At 45.8% G+C, this 21077-nt stretch overlaps 1 protein-coding gene across 3 annotated transcripts in view; it reads left to right on the top strand.

Moving 5' to 3' along the window:
• The window catches only part of SCN8A (sodium voltage-gated channel alpha subunit 8), a 52539-nt gene that overhangs the window by 5348 nt on the left and 26114 nt on the right, over positions 1–21077 (top strand). For 2 of the 3 annotated variants that reach the window (XM_048928601.1, XM_048928599.1), the window contains exons 2-6: positions 6547–6876; positions 13599–13718; positions 14925–15013; positions 15184–15312; positions 17220–17311. In XM_048928601.1, coding sequence (XP_048784558.1) covers positions 6601–6876; positions 13599–13718; positions 14925–15013; positions 15184–15312; positions 17220–17311 — 706 coding nt within the window. In that variant the 5' untranslated portion in view covers positions 6547–6600. Of the gene's footprint in view, positions 1–6546; positions 6877–13598; positions 13719–14924; positions 15014–15183; positions 15313–17219; positions 17312–17498; positions 17591–21077 lie in introns of all 3 variants that reach the window. The other variant, XM_048928600.1, reaches the window with a different exon arrangement.

The raw sequence follows: 21077 nt of genomic DNA, 5'->3' as shown, positions 1-21077 counted from the left end.
GTCAGAAAAGGTTCTTTGCCAGAGGGTGGTGGGCACGGCCCCACGCTGCCAGAGGTCAGGGAGAGTTTGGACTGCGCCCTCAAACATCGGGCTTAGATTTTTGAGTGGTCCTGCATGGAGCCAGGAGTTAGACGTGGTGATCCCTGTGGGTCCAACCTGGGACATTCTGTGGTTCTAGGATGATGCATTTTAGAGTAATAGGCAAGTTGCTATAGGAGCACTCATAGGAGCACTTTGTAAAGGCAGTTATCCATGCAAGCAAAACGTGAGGCCTGTCAGAGCTCAGCTAGGTGTGGTTTCCACCAGCTGTGTGTTTAGATAGTCCACATACTTAGCTTGTGTGATGTTTAAATAAAATGATTGGCAGTTAAGGGCTACTTGATCCTTTCTTCCATTACAACGCTTCTACAGTGTCATTCATGCTGAGTGCTAGGGCCTGCATCTGTTACAAATAATTTAACTGGTTATATAAGCTCATATGTACGGCTTATATCCAGATCACGGTACAGATAACGTAACTTGCTCCAGTGAGCAATACTAATTACGTGACTATTTTGTGAACAGAGTTGTAACACTAGGTATACACTAAACAAAAGAAGGAAGAGTGATTGCATGGCACAAGAAATTGAGCATGAGTCTGTTTTCTTATATGCAGTTAAAAGGAGATGAAATAAAATAGAAACAACATCAGTATTGAATGAAAGTGAAGTAGCTCAACTGTCTGAAATACGGTGTCCCCTTTCCTCTGTTGGTTGTTATGTCAGTATTCACTTGTGGGTTTGTTTGATTGGTTTGGTTAGTGTGCATTTGCATTAAATGAACAGATATGGCCTGATATCTTTGTTGATTCTGAGTATTTTTCAATGACTCGAGAAGCAGTTGGCTTCAGCAGCCATATGTGACTCCTGGGGCATGCAGTGTTCATGTGGTCACAGGGTTTCCATTCACTATTGATCGCCTTCCAACTGAAGCGGCTGCAGCTGTCATTGAAATAAACAAATGCACAGAGATCGATAATTCATCGTTGTGCTTGGAGAAATGGTTTGGATTAAAGATGATGAGGTAAAATAACAGAACAGAAGCTTCAGCATTGAGAACAAGCATGGGAAAAATAATCTAAGAAACCACAGAGAGGAAATTGCATGGCGTGGCTCATGTTGCTGGTAGAGAGCTTGTCCTCGTTTGGTGACCAGTTTGCATTGTGGTTCAGTGACTAAATGATCTGCTTGATCGCTTGCTTGGACTGTGCTGGTGATCTCAGTCCAGCTGATCATAGAAAGATGAATGTGCTGCAGAAAAAAAAAAGTGTTAGTTGTCTTTGATGGCAGTTGCACCAAAGAATGGTCAGAAAATCCATTCCTTGGGCTCTCCGCTTACGCCCTGTTGTTCTCGTTCAGTGCAGAGTGGGCAGTCGCAGCTTTAGTGATTTAAGTGCAGCCTGTGTGATGCATGGGCCCTTCAGCGTGAGAGAAATTCACCTGGATGGGAAAGGCTGTCGAGCCGTAAGGCCGAGCAGCACACGCGCTGTGCCAATGACGTTCTGGCTGTAGCAGGAGGTGAACTTTGTGTTGTTTTCCTAGCGGGATGGCCGTGTTATCAGAGCCAGGAACAGCTGATGGCTGTAGCAAGTGATAATAAGGAAAGGTGAAGACATGAGGAACTGCCAGGCCTGCATGGGTTGTATTCCAGAACGCCGTGGAAATTTTGTGATCTATGTTGTGTAAGGGCGGAGGACTGGACAAGGGTTTGTTTATTCTCCTTCCTCCCGTGTTTGCACTGTTTTTAATTGTGCTCTTCGAGCTTTCCGCAGCCCTAAGTGGATTCCTCCAAAATTGTTGTAAAAAAACAAGTTGCCTTTCTGCCTTTCTGTTTTATGGGTCACTTATAGGCTGGAAGGATTGTGAGAGGAATCAGATTTTGCTCTTCTGAGCAGCTGAGTCTTCACAATTACACCATGGCTATTTTGAACGATTCTCTCTTTAGATGTTGGGCTTTGGAAAGGGGAAGCCAAAATGCTGTGTGTGAGCTGGCGTAGCTTGCCCTGATCCCCGGATTCCTCAGTCAGGTTGGTGATAAATGCAAGTCAGCTTTGAGTAACGTCTAACAGAGGGAACTGGTTCTGCTATTTTTAGTTCTTGTAACTCACTAGGAGACAGTAAAGGAGTCATAACCCTCCTGATAGGCACCGAAAAGCCCGCAGTACTCGATCTGTTTTTTCAGTAGTGCTTCCGTAAATGCTGGGACCAGCATTTCTTCAGACATTTTTTTCTGTAGCGTTTGGTGCTGCACTCCTCTCCCCTCCCTGTGTTTCCGTTCCTTTTTGACCTTTAGATGTGTGCATTCAGCTTCGGTTCAGTCGCTGTTCCAAGAGCATCGCCTCTCTCCTGCTCTGTCTGGAGTCCTCCCTTGAACACGGCTTGGACTCGAGCACATGGGAAACCCCTGCAATGTTCAACATAGGGTGGGGAGAGCCGCCGGCAGCACGGCGATAAATGCAGCTCGATAGTGAAAGCATTCCTTTTTTCCTTCCACCTTACAGCATCAAGCATCACATGATGCCTTTCCAAGGGAGAGGCTTCCTCCCGCATCGCAGCCGGTTGTGCTGCCTTTCATTGATAAAATTGGCCTGCTCCAGGCTCTCGGAATCCACTGCAGATGGAAGAGATCTGCGACTCCCTTGGAAGGCTGTTTGCAGCCACGCGTTTTTCTCGTGCATCCATGGTTTGGTTTGGGGCTTTTTAGGCCCTCGTGGAGAAGAATTTCAGAGGGCTTTGCATCAGCACGGTGCTTTCCTTCCTGCCCCAGCACTGCGTGTTCAGTTCCAATCCACGTGCGTCTATGTGGGTTACATAAAACCTCCTGTGGAAGGACTTGCTCTCTGGGGGGATGGAAGTCGGACTGCAAATGACTGGATCTTGCAAATTAATAAGTGAAGAAATGTATTAAAGCGAAGATACTGCCTCAAAAGTGTTTTTTTAATTTCTTTTGACAATTAGCTTGAATAATTTATTAGAGTATTTCATAATGTACCAGTAAACGGACTGCTGGGAACATTTATAAGAAATAATTGTCTTCTTGGTAATTGGGCACCACAGTGCGGCGTTTTCTTTGCTGGTGTAAAATCTTTGGTCTGTGAAGCACGTGCTGTTCTGAGCACTGAGCTCCAGGCGCACAGGGTGAATTTTGGGGTGCGCGGTGATGTGATTCCGTTCCCAAAGCAGCCACCCAGCGCTCAGTGCAGCACTCACCTCTGTGTCACAGCTTCCCATGGGTTGGGTGTTCCAAGCGCTTCTCCTGTTGGACGTTGAAGAATCGATGGGAAGAATGTGTTTGGCCAAAACAAACTCTGCTGAGCTGGTGGCACGGCTGTGTACTTTGAGTATATGATGGTGAGCGTGGAAAATGTGGTGGGAATGCGTAGCTAGAGGCATTTCAATGTATTGATCTGTGTGATTTTTGTAACAACATCGAGTCCCTGAAGGATCCTGGCGGTTCTGTCGCCGTGCGCTGAGTAAAGATGAGGGTCAGATGTTGGCTGTGGGAGCTGCAGAGCCTGACTCGTTGTTGTGAGGGTATAAAACACGATGCCATCAACTCTGAAAATGGGTCTTTGGGTCTGGTTTAAGGAACTGAATGAGCATTCCATTCCCATCCTTTCAGTTTACATCCCGGTTTCGTCCGTTCTCTTAGCATGGGCTGATTTCCTGGGGAAACAAATGAAATCGGGGTAGGCAGAACTTCCCAAGGAATGGGAATGCTGAATTGCTGGTGTGTAGCGATATCCAGGAACAAATCCCAACGACAAAGCAACAAAGGCAAGCAGAGCAGAAGAGACTGCAGCCACACAGAATGAGCACAAATAGCACAAAGCGAACCTGTAGCCGAGTTTGTCCGAATAACATCGGAGCATCTCGTGCTTCATTCATGGGCAGAACGCCTTCCGAGGACGGGAAGGATTTGCAGCAGTGCCCCGGGGGTGGGGAGAGTTGTGATGTTTTTGGCCAGGATGCGAAGCAACGTCGGATCTGAGAGACTTTGGGGTTTGCCTTACGGGAAGGAGAGTTTTCCGTGTCAAATATTGAGGGACTGGAGGAGTGAGAGACCTTTACTGTCACTCTCATCCTATAGGAGGAGTCTGCTTTGGTATACCAGGTTTTTTTGTTGTTGTTTTTAACTTCAAATGATCACTTATCGTATTCTCATATTATTTGCTTGCTTCCATTCGCTGGTTGTGTCATTGCACATACAGATCAGGCATTCATTTGTGCCTTTTTTTTTCTCCCCAATTTTTTATGCTCCTGTGTCCCTGAGCTACTTTGGTTTCTAAATTCAGGCCTTGCATATTTATCTGTGCCATTCAATTAGACCACATCCCCAATGCTGCTGTATAGTTTCACAGTATGTGGGAAATTTGGTAATTAAATGCATGCAAATGCTGCGAGAATAGAATAAATTAATTTTTTTCCTTAGTATCAGTGGGGCGTTTTGTGATGCTTCTAGCAGTAACACAACCAAGATGCTGGCATTTCTTCCTTCTTCTTGCCTTGCTTTTATTGCATTTACTCCACAAATGTCTGGTCAAATTTAAATGAGAAGAATCCCAGCCCCAGCTGCACTGTGTGTTTCCATGAGGAGTAAGATCTGAACTTCACTTCTTTGGATCTACAAATAAGCTCCTGTTGGAAATGCTGCTTGTTGAAATTCTGCACATGTGGGGCAGCTTTAGGTTGGCATGCAGCGTACAAAAAATGTGCAAATGCCATTGTCATGGCTGGAGTGAAGCCGTTGCAAGGAATAACCTGCAGTCACACGCGAGGACCCTTTGCAGCGGTGGTTCCAGTTATTGGGGAAACTCCAGGTGCTTTATTAGAGGTTGGATGGGATCTCCAGGTGTTTTAACAGAGAGAACTGTAATATTTCAGAGCTGTGTTGATTTGTGAAGTCTGTTGAGGTTCCCAGCAAGCTGTGAGTCTCAGTTTTGGGGTACGTGTGCCCATTGCTGAAGCTGGGCGATGTGTCCCAGCCCATCCACAGGGACAGGAGCATGGCGCCATGTTGGCGCTCTCTGCATTCCCCCTTTAATTCATAATGCTCTTTCAAACCAAGGCATGAAGAGGCCACTGGTGGCCAACTTTGTGCAGAAATAGCTGAATTTTAATGGCTCGGTTCTATAGTGCAGTTTTCGTGGAATTTGAAAGTCATTTTTCTACCAGAGGTGCGGGAGCTTTGATGCATGTTTTGATGCAGTGCGTTAGAATGAAAGGCCGTGTTACTGGTGGTCTTTTCTCCTTTGTTAGGGGCCCTAATCCCACGCAGTGTTTGGGCTCTTTCTGTGCCATGTGCTGGTGTTTTGTTGCTGCTCTACAACCCTCAGCTGCTTTGCATGTGGGTTCCTCCCCGAAGGCAGCAGCCCGGTGTTCCTGCAGCACTGCAGTGTGTTGCATCAGTGCAGGCTCTCAGTGATTCCTCGGCTCTCTTGGCCTCTTCCTGTTGTGTGAAGAGCCCGAAGTGGGAGCACCGTCAGAATTGCAATGTGTTCTCCTTGCTGGGTCTCCAGCAAAAGCTTGGCAAAAGGTGCAGAGCTGCAGAGGGTTTGTAGGCGGGCTGGATTCAGATGAACGTCCCAGCAGCTTTTCTCTCGCAGGAGGAGAAAGCAAGGTGCTCTCTGTAGGGACAGTGTGAAGCCCTGTGCAATGTCCGTGCTGTTTTACAGGCTGGAAGCTCTGTGAGCCCATCCTCAGCTGCTGCCTTCCCTTCTCCTTGTGCTCTGTGCCATGGAGAAGAACTCGTGTTGCATCTGAAAGAGGACTCTGTATTTAACCCACATAGTATGGAAGCTTAGTTTTCAGCAATTAATATTGTACTTGACGAAAGCCTTTAAGTTAATTTCATTCTTAGGCCTGAAATTCACAGAAAACCTGAAAAGTTGTATGCAAATAGCTATGTAAAATAGATTTTCTGTTTTATGAATATTAATTCAATATGAGCGCTGCCCAAGGTCCTGAAGCTGCATAACGAGAGCTCCCCGGCTCATCAATCCCAACAACTTCAGGAAGGAAATCTTCCAGAAAACCTCTCCTAATGTGTGATAATGTGGGATGGGGCAGGAAGGGCCATTTTAGTCAACGCTCTGGAGTTGTAGTTTTGGTTGAAAGAGCCTCAGTTCTGTGCCTCTTGGCTGCCGGGCTCTCAGAGAAGCCTGACCCCAAGGGGTTCCTCTGGGTGTGCTGGGAGGAGTGCTTTGCTGAAGGCCTTGTTAGCAGGAAGGTGGTAACGCCTGGCCCCTTCCAACGTGATGGAGCACCTCATGCTGACCCTGGAACAGAGCCGAGTTGGATTTTGTGTCTAATAATCTGTTTGCTAGAGAGCATTGGCTAGTAAAGAGTAGAGAGCAATGGCCCCAGCCCTGAGAGCTCCCTGTAGGTTGCGTGGGGATGGAAACCCAGCGGTGCTTGCTGAGCACCTGCAGACTTTTGGGTCCTTGCTGTTTGTCGTCCCGTTTTTACCACCGCTGACTGTTCTGCCTGTGCTCTTTGTCCCATGCAGAGCTGACCTGTCCGGGCTGCAACATCACTAAAGAAGCTGCTGCAGGATGAAAAGATGGCAGCACGGCTGCTCGCACCACCAGGCCCTGATAGTTTTAAACCTTTCACTCCGGAGTCTCTGGCTAACATTGAGAAACGCATTGCAGAAGAAAAAAAGAAGAAGCGTCCAAAGCAAGACAGCAGCCATCGCGACGACGATGAAGACAGCAAACCAAAACCAAACAGTGACCTTGAGGCGGGGAAGAATTTGCCTTTCATCTATGGGGACATCCCTAAAGGCCTGGTTGCTGTACCACTGGAGGACTTTGACCCTTATTATATGACCCAGAAAGTGAGTCTGCAAGAAAGAAGTCTCTAAACCGCCTTTCTCATAGGAGGTTGCAGGTTTGGGTATGGTTTAAAGAGAAGACAAAGAATGGAGTCTTTGGATGGGGCTTTTTTGTTATTGTTATCTGTCCTTTTCTTTTCTTGAATGTTAATGGTATTTCTCTTGTGCTTCATGCACCTTTGGAGCACTGACTGCATCCAGCTAAGATAGAGATGATCAGTCTGTAAGCACCTGCTTGGATAGAAACAGCAGAACAAGGTCTGGAAACTAAAAATAGACAAAGTTGTGCTAATGTGCCAGTTTTAACCATGAGGGCAATGAGAAGAATTATAACTGAGGGGGAATGGTAAACGTTTCAAGTGCAGAAATCGTTTTGAAGTTGATCATAACGAAACAGTGGTACAACAAATTGTGACCAAAAAAGGGAAAAAAAAAAAAGTGAGATAACTTGTTTAAATTGCTTTCATTCTCAGAATTTTTTTTATTTTTTTAATTGTGGAATTAAGGTGATATGGCAGGAGACATTTGATGGTGCTGAAATGTGTTAAGAGATGAAGTGGTGTCATTGAGGGAAGTGGTGAGTAAGCAAACGCTGCTGGAAACGGAGGGGGGAATTTCCTGGTGAAGGAAGAGTGAAGGTTGGGCGACTTAAAACTGAGCTTCTTCTCTGCTCTTTAATTGCATTGCTTTCTTTGATAGAGATTTACTTTGAATAAGCTGGAATAATATAGAGAAAGAAAGACGGCGTGCAGGACAGCTGTATGTGAGACAGCTTTGTGGTCGTGCAAAACTTGGATAATATGGCTGTCATAAAATCAGTAAGCTGGCCAGGGTAGCAAAATATGTCATGACTTTGTGTTGGAGCAGTCACTTCTTGACACACTTGGAGGTGATCCTGCAGCTTACAGGGCAACGATCGCATGAAGTCGACTGAATTTGGCCGCTGAAGTTTAGAATAATTAATTCTCCTCTAGGTTTGCACTCCAGTACTCATTTGTTTTGTTAGCGGTGCTAAAAGAACAGGTACCAAAGTAGGATGGTGTGTCTAAGTGGAAAATGAATTACATTGGTTGAGATGGATGTTTGAGTTGAGGAGATGTATTGACAATGGGTGTTGTTGGTGCGAAGGAAGCTTATGCTATCCCTCAGAAACATTTTCTCTTTATTAAGCAAATATTTTCTCATTATTAAACAAATCTGTTGTTGCCTGGCTCTGGTGTGGGCAGGCTGTGAAACACACGGTTCCCAGGATGCCCGGCTGTGGCTGGCCACTTGCACCCCGCCACGTTGGGAACTGGGAAATGTCACTGCGAATCCAATGAGGAATGGTTTGTAGGTGTGTGTTGGAGGATCAGGCACTGTTCCTTCTAGCTAGAAACAGAAAGCATTGCTCAGTGGGCAGTAAGTAGCACCTGGAGCACTGGGCAAAGGCTTGGTTGTCTTTGGTTCCACCAGAAATAGGCGATGGGTTGAGCGCCGTTGGCCCGCGTGCTTTCTTGGTCGTCAGATTTGCCTCCAAACTCAGCGCTCTTGATAAATCTCCCAGTTTTAGGAAAACTGAGGCACATCCCCAATTCCAGAGGCATCTGCTGTGCCTCCAGAAGAGCCGTGCCTTTCTGCATGGAGATGCTCACCAGGTTTCTGCTCGCCGCGGAGCCGCTGCAGATGGAGGGAAGGTTCTGGAGGATGGAGCAACCCACCTCCTTGCTGCTCTGCAAAAAAGAGCCTCGCTCGCCCCGCAAACACCAGATTAACATTTTGCTGGCTTTCTTGCTTTTGCATCCGCTTCAGGATGGCAAGAACTTAGGTACGTGTTCCTTCTTTGCTGCTTCAAATAGTCAGTGACTTCCCACAAGGAATTTTTTAGGGCCATTAAAAAAGGCCCTTCTCTGAATCATCAGGAATTGTGAATCTGCCTGAATCATGGGAAGTTTTCCAAGAGATTTTTTTTTTTTTCTCCTCTCTAGCATTTGCCAGAAAGGTTTGCATCATAGGTCTTTTCTTTTAAAGCAAGATGTACAGCATGCATAGGAACAAGTCAGCTGGTTACTTTTCCTTGCAGTAGGACACGGTGATCTTGGTTTAGCTAAAGAAACCGAAGCTGCATTTTAACTGGCAAGCTGAACTCCCCAGTGTTTTTGTCTGAGTTGCTTTGTTTTCCTCTGCTCAGTTTCTTTGCTTTGCGTAGTGGGAGCAATGACTCCTGGTAGGATCAGAAAAATCCATTTGCTTACAGGTACCCATTTATGGAGCTCAGGTAGCTCCTCTTTGTCTTCATGTAACTGCCAGAGAGAAATTCTTCCCTGGGCCCTTGTTTTGCCAAATAATGATCACCTTCCAATTCCTGGTGTGAAGCACATGGTAGAAGCATGACTTGCCCATGAAAAATTTCAGTTAAAAAGCAGAAACTCGCACATGAAGTTCCTTGTTTAAATGTACAAATTCAGAGAACACACCAATGTGAGCATCCATGGCAGTGAAAGCAAACCAGCTGATTGCTATGAAGAGCCGAGATGGAATTTGTGCGTTTTCCTATTGCCAGCTCAGTTCAAACGCCTTCTGCCCTAGCAAGTCTTGGGCGTTTCTTGTGAGGGGTTTGGATGCCCTTGGATGGAAGATATTTGTAAAAGAATCTGTGATCTCCCGCAGTGGGAAGAAGAACTTGTCACTTAATTGCATCGTCTTTCTTGTGCTCTTGAGCCACGGGGCAGAATGGGGAGAAATGGGAGATTCCCCAGTTCAATGTGTACCACAGAGCTGAACGTTCTTCAGTGCTTGCTTGTGCAAGAGTTAAGGTCGCCGTCCTCTTATTTCTGCGAACTTATTTCTCATTTTTCATATTTTCCCTTTTTTTTTAGGCCTCTCTTTCTTTCTCTTCAATTTAAAGGTTGGCTGTCGTTCCTTCTAAACAATTTCCTGCCTCTTCCTTTCCACGGATTGTGGCTTTGGCCAGACTGTGGCCTCTCTCTTTCAGTAACTTCCATCCATTTTGCTTGGTGAATCTCTTTCCTGCTTGCTGCAGAGCAAGGTGAAGGGTTCAGATGCTTCGGCAGTTGTTCCATTTAGGAGGCAGTAGAAGGTCCTACATATTCTGCAAGCGATTGGGTTGGCTTCAGTGGAAAAATCAACCTTGGGTTTGTAGAAAACTCTTTTCCCACTAGAGTGGGATTGCCAGAGGTCACCTATATCTTGCAGATGGACACCTGAGGATCCTGCTCGCAGGTACGTGCCAATGGAGTGACTTGCAACTTCATCAAGTCACATGCATCGTTTGGAAACAGGCCCTCCAGCCCAGAATGTCACCTTGAGGGTGTGGAACTGGGAAAATGACAGGGATGAGAGCAGGCAGCGTGGGAGAGGCATTTGTGTAGCGTGTGCTTCAAGAGCCTCCACTTAGGACTTATCTATGGCCCCATGAAGGGATGCCGTTACTGAGCTTCGTGAGCATCTCAAGGAAGGAACAGAAGGAAGAAGTGAAAGGTTGGAGCCACCTCAAAAATCAGGCTTTTAATTTCATTTCCAAGAGCCTTTTCCAGGACTTGGTGCCTAGCGGTGTTTTTTCTCCGCTCCATCTCTCCAGTAGGCTTAAAAGGAGCAGGAATGGGAGGTGAGAGAATCTCAGCTGCGATGGGTGGAAGGCAGCAGCATCCCTTCTGCTTGTGAGGTGGAATGAGTTTTGTTACATAGACAGACTGTAGTGCTCTTAAATTTCAATATCTCTAGATATTGCATGTTGAGCGCTGCTCATTTTCTTAAATGCATCTTTTTTGGATTTTTATTTGATAAATTTCAATAAGATGTGATGTATTTTTCCTATACTGGGCTGCAAACAAGAGGTTAAAATGAGCAGAACGTGGCAGACAATTCTTTTCCCCTACTCTACAAACAATTTTTCGTCATTTTTGTAGGGATGGAAAAATGTTTTCCGTATCAGAAAGTACAACTTGATGAGCCAAAAGCAGACTTAAATATGAATATAAAATATTATTCAATTCTTTGTGCATATATACGTATATATAAAATATTCTCCCAACATTCAGGGTGCTGGAGTTCCCTGTAAATCCATCTTGGAAATAGCTGTGTTAGAGGAACTTGCTCAGATTGCTTTCAGAACGTCTCTGCTCTCTTCTGCTTCGCGTTGGGAGGAAGGCAGTCGTCATGTTACCACTGCAGGAATGTGGTTCCATATGTTCATGTGCTGTTCATAAAGCTGTTTTCTTCTTCAGCCTTCTGCCCACTCCTCCCCACTGTTCAGCCATTACAGAAGTGCTTAATGTAAAACCAGCATGAAGCAGGATTAGTCTAAATCTTGGTATATCTGGGGTTCTTTTTGCCATCGCTCGATCCCTTCCATCACACTCTCCAGCATAGCTTCTTTCGGGCACTATTTTGCAAATAATTTCAGAGACAACTTGACTTTTGTGATATTACTTCTTCTATGCAAGAAACGTTTTAAGCTTTTTAGAACCAGTGTGAAAACCAGTGTGTCCAACCAGTTGGACGTCCAACAATTGCATTTATAACCATTGTGTCCAACCAGTTGGACGTCCAACAATTGCATTTATAACCATTGTGTCCGACCAGCTGGACGTCCAACCAATGGGATTTCCAGCCCATGTTAAGAAAGCTGAACTGGGCAGAATCTTTTTACAACTCTTTAACATCAAGCAGAGACTTTTGGAAGTTCAGCCAGGCTTTGTCTCTTAAAAGAAGACTGCAAAATGCCTTTTTCCAGGCATCGCCTTTCTCTTGAGTTTTATGCTTTGCCTCAGCAGATCTTAAAAGAGCTTAAGGATGTTCTTGGACCCAAACCAGAGAACGTTTTAAGAGCGTGCAGCCATTTTGAAATTGACTTTTAATATGTCAGCAGCATACAGAAGAACGAAGACAAGATTTTAAATTGCCAAATGCGTTTTGGCTTTTGTGCCCATCGTTCTATTTAGAAGGCCAAGTGGAGATTTACCCAGGATTTTATAGGATACACCTGGGAGATCTTGGAAGCACCGGAATCGATGAGCAGACTGGAATGCACCAGGCTACTGAAAGGCCCAGTTTTGGTGAGCTCTCTAAGCAGTAAATCCAATGAGCAGCATAAAGAGAGAAATTTGGCCAGGGCATGGAAGAGAAAACACAGAATGGCCTCATGGAAGGTCATGCAACAGGAGAGGGACCAAGCTGGCAAGCAGAATGTGGAGTTCATGTGTGGTGGGCAGTCGCTGATCCCTGGACAGCTTGTGTTACCAACAGGCTGTGCCAAATTTCTGGCTCGTTCCTCGTGAAATGGCTTTTGCAAACGTGTGTGACCCTCAGCACGGAGCTGCTTGCGTCTGCTTCCCGTTGAGCCTGGCTTGCTCTTCCAGCTCTGAGCGCTGAGTCTTGGCAGGGCTCACATCCGCGCTGCAGCATGCGTCGGTCTCCAGGTGAGGAGTGGGTTTGCTTTGGGCTTGCGGGTCGGAGTGCTGTTGCACACTGATCCCCCCACGTAGAATGGAGGCAGAATGGAGCTCGCCCATCTCACACAACCATTGCACAGCAACTTCCAGGATTTTCTGTCTTTGCCCGCAGGATTTTCGGCACAATCGCACTGGATTCCTTTTAAAACCAGCAGTGTTGGGAGTTACTGTTGTGTTAGGGCTACAAGTGGAGCTTGTGAGCGTGTGGTGGGCGTCCCCTCTGAATCCGGGGATGAGAGGAGATTGAAGGTTAAGTGTTGGGTGAGCCGTGATGAGTTTGCTGTGCTGGGGAAGGAGAGAGAGCTGGGTCTTAAAACTGAGATGCCCTTGAGCACCCTGTAATCAGCAGCTTTGAAAAGCTTCTGGCCTTTTATAATATTCCTACATGTCAAGGTAATCTGCTCATTAATTCTTCATGTTGCAATTTAAGAGCTCTCTAAAGTTGTCTCTAAAGCGCTCTTTGTTGGGAGATGCATTAGTGGTTGTGCTAACTAATACTTCTCACTCAGCATTGAACCACAGTCTGATTTTCTCTTCCTTCTCAAATAATTCACCTCTCAGTGGCCTAATTTACCCAAATGAGCTGAAACATGTTGTTTCCCTTATGAGGAGGGAGATGACAAACCTCTGAAGATCGATGCTCCTGGGGGAGCGCAACGGCTGCGTGGGCAGAGAGCCCCCATGGGTTCCTCTCTGCAGGGCATTGGGAGCCCAGATTCACTAATTTTCACTCGTGGTCACTAATTAACAGCAATAAGAGCACGTGGCAACGACTTGGGGGCTTGTGCTCTCCTGGCAGGTAAGGTTTGATAGTGGTTGCAGGGTGTGGGAAGGAGGCACAGCCCCAGCTGCTGCCCCACAAGGATGGGCTCGTGCACGGGGCTGTGGCTTGAGAGCTGCTGCTTCTGCAATGAGGTTTGTGATCCTTGGGCCTTGGTTTTTATGTATTGGATAGGGGTAGTGCTTCTGCCCTGTTGGATGGAGATATGTGCTCCTGGATGGGAGATGTTCCTTCTGCTGTCTGTAGTGCCTAGCAGAACGGGTGGCTTGGAGGAGAATCATTCATGATGTGCTGGTGGGTTTATTTCACCCTAACGGGAGCTTCTTACAGGAGATTATCATTTAAAAACACAGAAAACGCAGGATTTTCTTTACCATAAAAGTTGTTGGTCTTTTCTTTGTGCTGTTCATGCTTTGATTTTCATGCATTAACTCTTTCTCTCTCTCTCTCTTTTTCTTTCTTTCTTCCTTTCTTTCTTTCTCTCTCTGCAGACCTTTGTAGTACTAAACAGAGGGAAAACACTCTTCCGATTTAGTGCCACACCTGCCTTGTACATTTTAAGTCCTTTTAATCTGTTTAGAAGAATAGCTATTAAAATTTTGATACATTCATATCCTTTTTACTGCTGTGGTATTTTTGTCTTTATTGGTTAAAAGATCTCTTGCCTATTGTCTTATTGCTCAATTCAATCATTATTTATTAACTACGCTTCTAGAGGAGCTGGGTTTGTTATGAATGAAGAAGCACAGGCTTTTAGTCAAATCCAATCAAGTAAATGTTTAATTTATGCATTCCTTGCTAAATTGTGCCTTTCTGTGTCCACTCCACCATCAATACGTGGATGTTGCTCAGTTGGGCATGGAGGCCAAGGGTTGATGGTTGGACTGGATGATCCTAAGAGGACTTTCTGACATTGATGACTCTATGAGTGGGCATTCTGAGGGGTGGGTTGGTGTTGGGCTTAGAGCTCTTTTCCAACCTTAATGACTCTAGGATCCTAAGCATTGGAAGAAACAGCTGTGAGGTTGTGTTCTGCATGAAGAGCAGTTGAGCTTTAACTAGCTGCTGGAATGGTTAAATAGAATTAATATTCGGAGAAGGAGCCAAAGACACTTTACGTGCAATTAGATACCAACTAATTTCCTGCTCCTTTGACAACTCTTAAACCTCCTTCTAACGGGAAAGATCATCCAAAATGCTCTGCTGCTGGGCTCCAAGTGCTCTGAAACATCACCTGCATGTTCTACTAGGAGAGGAGGCACAGAGCAGCATTGGATGGGATGCACTGCCGTGTTTGGTGGTTTATTTTCAGAAGGTGACAGTAAAACACATCTATGAAAGCACCTTCATTAGTTGCTTTAGGGGTTTCTCCTTGCTGGATTCACGCACCTCAAGAAGAAAAGGGTTTTCCATCTCCTATTGCTTCCATCTCCTGTAGGGAGCTGAGGCTGGGAATGGCATTTCGGGTTCTGTGCTACTCAAGACTTGTCCTCCCATCTGGGGGAACATATCAGCAGACTGTAGTTTTTGATGGCACTGAACACACAGAATTATTTGGGAGTACGTTTTTATGAAGGCACGTGATCTTTGCATTGCTGAGGCCTACCAGAAAGCAGAGAACAAAGAGGCACAAAAGCACTATTTGTATATATTCCCCCATTCTTATCTCCCATGACTGCAGGAAGCGTCTCGGCTCTCTGTAGCACGCAGAGAATAGAATGGAGATGGTTGTTGGGCTGTATTGTTGTGCAGAGGTCTTTGGGAGCTGATGTAAAGAGCCACCCCAGTGTGCCTTTGATCCTTGACTTTGTTCCACAGTATTTAGCATGATCATTATGTGCACTATTTTGACCAACTGTGTATTCATGACTTTTAGTAACCCACCCGAATGGTCGAAGAATGTGGAGTAAGTAATATTTCTTCTATTTTTATACAGAATGTTGCTTTTCTTCAGAATGCAAGCTGCCTTTCTGTCCACTTTGTTTAGACAGAAGGGTTTGTAATTCACCTGTTAGCATGCCTAGCATTACATGCCTGCAAACTTCTCAGCACAGCTCTCTTTGTTCCTTTTAACAGGTATACATTCACTGGTATTTATACATTTGAATCACTTGTGAAAATTATTGCAAGAGGTTTCTGTATAGATGGCTTTACTTTCCTACGAGACCCATGGAACTGGCTAGATTTCAGTGTGATCATGATGGCGTAAGTGGCGTTTTCAGATTATTTCAGCTATTTGTGGCACATGGGAGGGAATGAGACCTCAGGAGGAGGGTGGGTGTGTATGAGAAAGAACAAATAGAGGGAAGCTTAAGCGAACCCTTATGTTATTATTATTTTTTCAATAGAAAGCCTGACACAGAGGCATAGATCTCAATTGCAACTCCATGGATGTAGCCGCAATGCTGCTGTAAGAAATTATTAAAGAAGCAACTTGCTACAAATTGCCTTTGTTAGTACAAGATTTTACAGTAGTATCTAGCATCTAGATGAGCTCACGTGCCAGAGCAGCAGCATTTCTGTTGGGTGTAGGATTAAGAGCCAAGCATCTTTACATTCTGGTCTCTACCACCCCTTCCCCTTTGGGCTTGCATGCTGGAATTGTTGCAGGTTGAGCAATTTCTGATGAAGATGCGATGTCAGGAAAAGGAGACGCCTTTTTTTTCCCTTCCTCCTCCTCTTCTCTTGTGCTGGATCAGCTTCCATTGGGCTCACAGTGAGGAGTTCACGTGGATGCCTGAACTCACAGCTGGACCTGGGGCTGTGAGCTGGCAGTTGTTGCTGGAAGATATATATATATATTTTTCCCTTTTCTACGTTTTGAAGCATTAAGCATGTGCTTGTTCAGGCTCCTGTAGTCAGTGGAGGCCAGCGAAGACTGGAGGACCATGCAGAAGGCTCAGGAGCCCAGTTGAGCAGTTGAGTTTGATCAGGGTGAAATACTTTAATTGTTTGAACTACCTGGCCTTGGTTGGGCTGCATTCCAAGCTCTGAGCCACAGCTTTTCCTGAGCTCTTTGTGCGTTGAGTTGAGTTGCACACAGAAGTTGGAGAACCCGTAACTCACCGCCATTTTGTTTTTGCTTTAAGATGGGCAGGGATCTGCTGTGCGCAGAGTGAACCTTTGTGAGCCACGCTCCCAGTAGATGAGAGTCACTGTTAATTGGTCACTTGCTTTGTTTCTTAATAAATTAACAAGTGACAGTGTGCCAGCTTTAAAAGGCCCAATGCACGGATATTGAATCTGCCAAAAGCTGACCTAACTATGGAAGAAGCCTGGCTAGGGCCCTGGTCTAGTTGGGTTGCCTTGCTGTAGGAGAGTTTAGACCTGGAAACCAACGAAAATAAGATAAAATTCTTGAAATAAAATGCTCCTGCAGCAGGAGAAATCTTGGATACAGCATTTGGTGCCCTCCTCGTCACCAGACAGCACAGCAGAGAGGGATACGACCCGACTCTGTAGCCCTGCACTAAGCCTCTTACCCTCTGTGTGCCTCAGGTTTATCCCTGTGTAAAATGGGGATAATCCCACCTACCTGTGGCTCACAGGTAAAGCCAAGCGGATTAGAATGGAGCAAGCAAAGCAGAAGGTGGTGATGCTTTGTTGAGACTCAGAGGAAGGCAAAGCAAATATCCCTGAACCCACTGAGCAGAGGCGATGTCACCAAGACTCCTGGCATATTTGGCCGTGGGGCTGCATTCCCCTTCTTCTGTAGGGTTAGCCTCACATTTTCATGTCCCATGTAGTCAAGAATGCAATTTCTATCCATGCAGCTAGCCCAAGAATTCTACATTCCCTTCTTCTATAGGGTCGGCCTCTCATTTTCATGCCCCATGTAGTCAATGCAATGTCCATCCATGCAGTTGGCTCAAAAATTCTCCATTCCCTTCTTTTGTAGGGTTTTCATGCCCTCTGTAGTCAAGAGCTGAATGTCCATCCATGCAGCTGGCCTAGCCTGAAGAGCCTTAAGCTGAATCTCCCCCTTAGAGTTCTCTCTCTCCTTTTAAACGCGGATTCTGAAGGGTTTTAAATGACGAGCTGTTTCCTACAAACAGCCAGCTGTGTTGCAGGGTGACCCCAACGGTGCCATTAACTCTGGTTTAATTCTGCAGGTATATAACAGAGTTTGTAAACCTAGGCAATGTTTCAGCTCTGCGCACTTTCAGGGTTCTGAGAGCTTTGAAAACTATTTCTGTAATTCCAGGTAAGGCGTCCTGCGGTTGGTGTTAGCTGTTGGGTACAGGGCCCCTGTGAGTGATGTATTGCTCTGTCTGTAGTGGTTGTTTTTTCTTTCTTTTTTTTGGTTTTTGGTTGTTTTTTTTTTGTTTTTTTTTGGTTTTTTTTTTGTGTATTGTCATTGTGTTTTTTGTGTGTGACCTCCCTCATTGCAGATATGTCACAGAGTTTGTGGACCTGGGGAATGTCTCAGCATTGAGAACTTTCAGAGTTCTCCGAGCTTTGAAAACTATCTCTGTAATTCCAGGTGAGAACCGTTAAGCATTAAAGGCTGGTCTTGCTGTATCTCTTTGATATTCCCCCCTCGTCCTGCATTGCTTATTTCTCACCAGTGGCACTGGGTTATCTTTGATGGGTTTGCAGTCTGTATGGATGGGATGGTTGGAAATTGAGGCTCCTGGGCCATTGGATGAGCAGCCTGCTGTTCCATACGTCTCCGTCCCTGTGTACACGTGTGGCTCTCCAATCTCTGAAATGAAAGCCAGACTGAAAGTAGAGTCCAGAATGAGTCAAGGATGAGTTTGGAATGAGTTGCTGCTCTCTCCTACTCCGGGCTGCCCTGTGGCCCAAACTGCTGTGTGAGCTTTCATGAAGCCCCAGGTCCTAATTCCCAACGTTGCCCATTTTGCACGGCAGGGCTGTCCCTTACAGGGATGCTTCTGGACTTTGGGTGCCAAAGAATGAGGGCTGCCCTTGACTGCAGGTGACCGTGGAGCATCAGGGACTGAGAGTATGATCAGAAGTGAGAACCTCTCCCATCCCCGCACAGAAAGCACTTGGGACACGTGCAGAACCTGGTGCAGGTGGTTCCTCAGGAGCATCCCTCATTTTGAGGTCAAGCTTAAGGCTCGATTCATTGAAGCAGCTGTGATTTTTTTCCAGCTTTTGGGTGCCTGACCCGTCTCACCTCAGGAACCACTTGATACGTTTTGCTGTTCTGTTTCTTCACGTTGTTTTCCCGATGCATTAACTGGCAGCGGATGTTTTCCTTACTCAGGGTACGCTCTCATATACATTTACCAGAAATTGAGCAATGGATTTGTAGGGGCCCGTCACTTTGTCCCCATTCCAGACTGCTAAACCCATCAGATGTACATGGCTGTTGTGCATGATGGTCTCAAGTGGCACCCGCTTTCCTTGCACTGAATGGGAGAATGCCAGAATAATGTTCTTCCCTCCCTTAATGTCTGGCAGTGCACACACAGAGAGCAAAAGGTATTTTGGTAATTGCTGTTAGCAGTGCACTGGGCAGACCTGGAGTGCAGCTGCGGTTCTATCAGCTGCCACAGGTATTGACTGCATTGCTTGAAGAGAAGGAGCATTGCTGGAATAAATTTCGTCCGTATTTTGCTATTGTAATCGTAGAAAAATGTAGGTGATGCAGCTTTAATGAGCTGGTTGCTATTTGTGCAGCAGCATGCCTTGCCTTTCTATGGAAAGGAGCAGAACAATTTTGTATCATTCCTTCCACGCTGCTCAAAACCAATGGAATTCTCCCATTATTTCAAATGGCAGCAAAGGGTGAAGGGATCCAAGCTCTCAGTTCAGTGCAGCCACACTTTTCCTGCACCCAGCTGAGGGACTCCTGGCTGAGCGTTGGGTGCTCTGCATTTATCCACGGCCAGGACTCACTGTTGGCCAAACTTGGGTTGGTTGTGTGGGTTAGGCTCTGGGATGGAGTTGCCCCAGTTGTGGTTCTGCAGCATGGACCCAATGCACAAACCTTGCTCCTATTTTGGTTTTGTGACTGGCAATATATGAGGAATGTGAAGCATTTGTGTAATTAACCTTTCTGGTTACTTAATATGAAATTAGGTTTATCAAGTGCAAGAGCAGAGGTGAATGTATTCCACATAAAGGGGTTTCCTTTCTGCTTCACTCCGTAAAGGAAAAGGTTTTTAACGTTGTGCCTAATGAGGAGGTGATCTTACTGTCATGAGAAGTGCTAGTAGTCTCCCATCAATAATTGCAATCATCCTCGTGGTGTTTTATGGACAAGATAAAAGTGGGAAACCCCACCAGGACATGAATGGCACTGGATAAAAGCAGGTGGAGGCTCTGTGTGGAAATACAGAAACGTCAAAATGCTGCATTGATGTTACGGCTGCTGAGACCACATCAACCCATGGTGGTTTATTATTGGCACTTGGGTTATTGCTGATTTATCTTTCCAGTGCCATCAGCTGTCAGCCTGACACAACCCAGATGAAATCACCCCCAAAATGAGGCTCGAGGCCGCAGTGAGAGAGCACCATGCAGAACAGAAACACAACTGCTGGGGAGGTGGCTGCATGTGCAGGGCAGAGCAGCGGGGCGACGGGATGAGCATGCAAACAATGTCGTAACGGGCATCTGCCTGCCAGAACCAACAGCAAACAGCCTGCTTGGTGTTTGGGTCGGGCTTTGGCATCGAAAAAGGAAACAAAAGACACTGTTAAAAAATGATCCCTCCATAAAAGATCCCTTTTTGCTTACTTTAGACTCTTTCTGTTCCCAATGTGGATCCAAACCTCTGTTGGTGTAGAGAGGTTTCTTGTGCAAGGTTTATTGCAGGATGCTCAGTGTGGCCTCAGACAGAGACCTTAACCCAGCCCTGTACTAATGGGTCTGCTTTTCTTTTTTTAACCCATTTTTTTCCTGTTTTACCCTACACTCTCTTATTTCCCTTATATCTGAGCTGGGTCCTTATGCAGCCCATTGATTACCCGGATATTTTGGCTCCTGCACCAAAACTAAGTCTTGAAACAAGACTGAAATGATTTCTTGAACTTGAAAGTACTTTTGCTGATTGAATCTTTAAATTCTCCAGAAGAATAACATCTCCTTTAGTGCTAGCATCACTGGTACAAACATGAAAGCAGTGGGAGATGGGGCAGAGGTGTTGGGGCATGGACAGAGCTATGCTTTGGGAAGGTAAAAATGGGCCAAATTTGGGTAAAGGGAGCCCAGTGCCTTTTCATGGAGTGAATTAAAGTACAGGAGGAACTGATTCTGGGTATATGTTACTGTGTGGGAGAAGAAAAAAGCCCTTAGAATGGTTTGTAAGCAATGGGCAGAGCTTGACGTGGGGCAGCATCTCCTCTCGGATCTCTGTGCTGCATTCCAGCATTTCCCTCTGACTTTGACTTGTGCTCTTCCTTTTTCATGTATTTTATTGCTGCCCTAGGTAGGAGCATTCCTGAAGCACTTCATGGCTTTGTGCACAGAGGCAGTTTGTTAAATGCAACAAAGGAGGTTGACTTAGGAATTACCAAGAAATGGGGAAAAGGGGAATTGCTCCTCAAGCTTTGAGAAAAAATCTGGGAACAAATTGTCATTTTCCTCCTTCCTCTCCCCATCCTGCTTCTCCATTCGTTTACAGGCTCCAGTTGACCCTACTTGATGTCAGAAATGTTAATTAATGGGCAGTGTTCCTGCATCCCAAATCATTGCTTAAATCTGGATGCTGCATTTTACTCCAGTAACACAACCAGAGAGTTGTTATGGTTCCTTTTCCAGACCAGACGGTTTAGGAAACAAATGGGATTTTATCCTCTTGGCTTTTGTCATCGAGCCTTGCTTAACGACCCTGAGAGCTTTGATATCAGAGCCAGCATTGAGCGCAGTCCTGCCCCAGCTGTAACAAAACCCCTTTGATTTCTGTGTTCAGACAAACCCAACCTCCAACGCAGTGACTCCAGAGCGCAATCCTCGTCCCATCCAGCAAACCTCAGATACTCTCAGGGCTGATCTCC

Source organism: Lagopus muta, chromosome 28 (genome assembly GCF_023343835.1).
Source record: "Lagopus muta isolate bLagMut1 chromosome 28, bLagMut1 primary, whole genome shotgun sequence".
Lineage (NCBI taxonomy): Eukaryota > Metazoa > Chordata > Aves > Galliformes > Phasianidae > Lagopus > Lagopus muta.
This window is presented reverse-complemented; position numbering and strand designations above follow the sequence as displayed.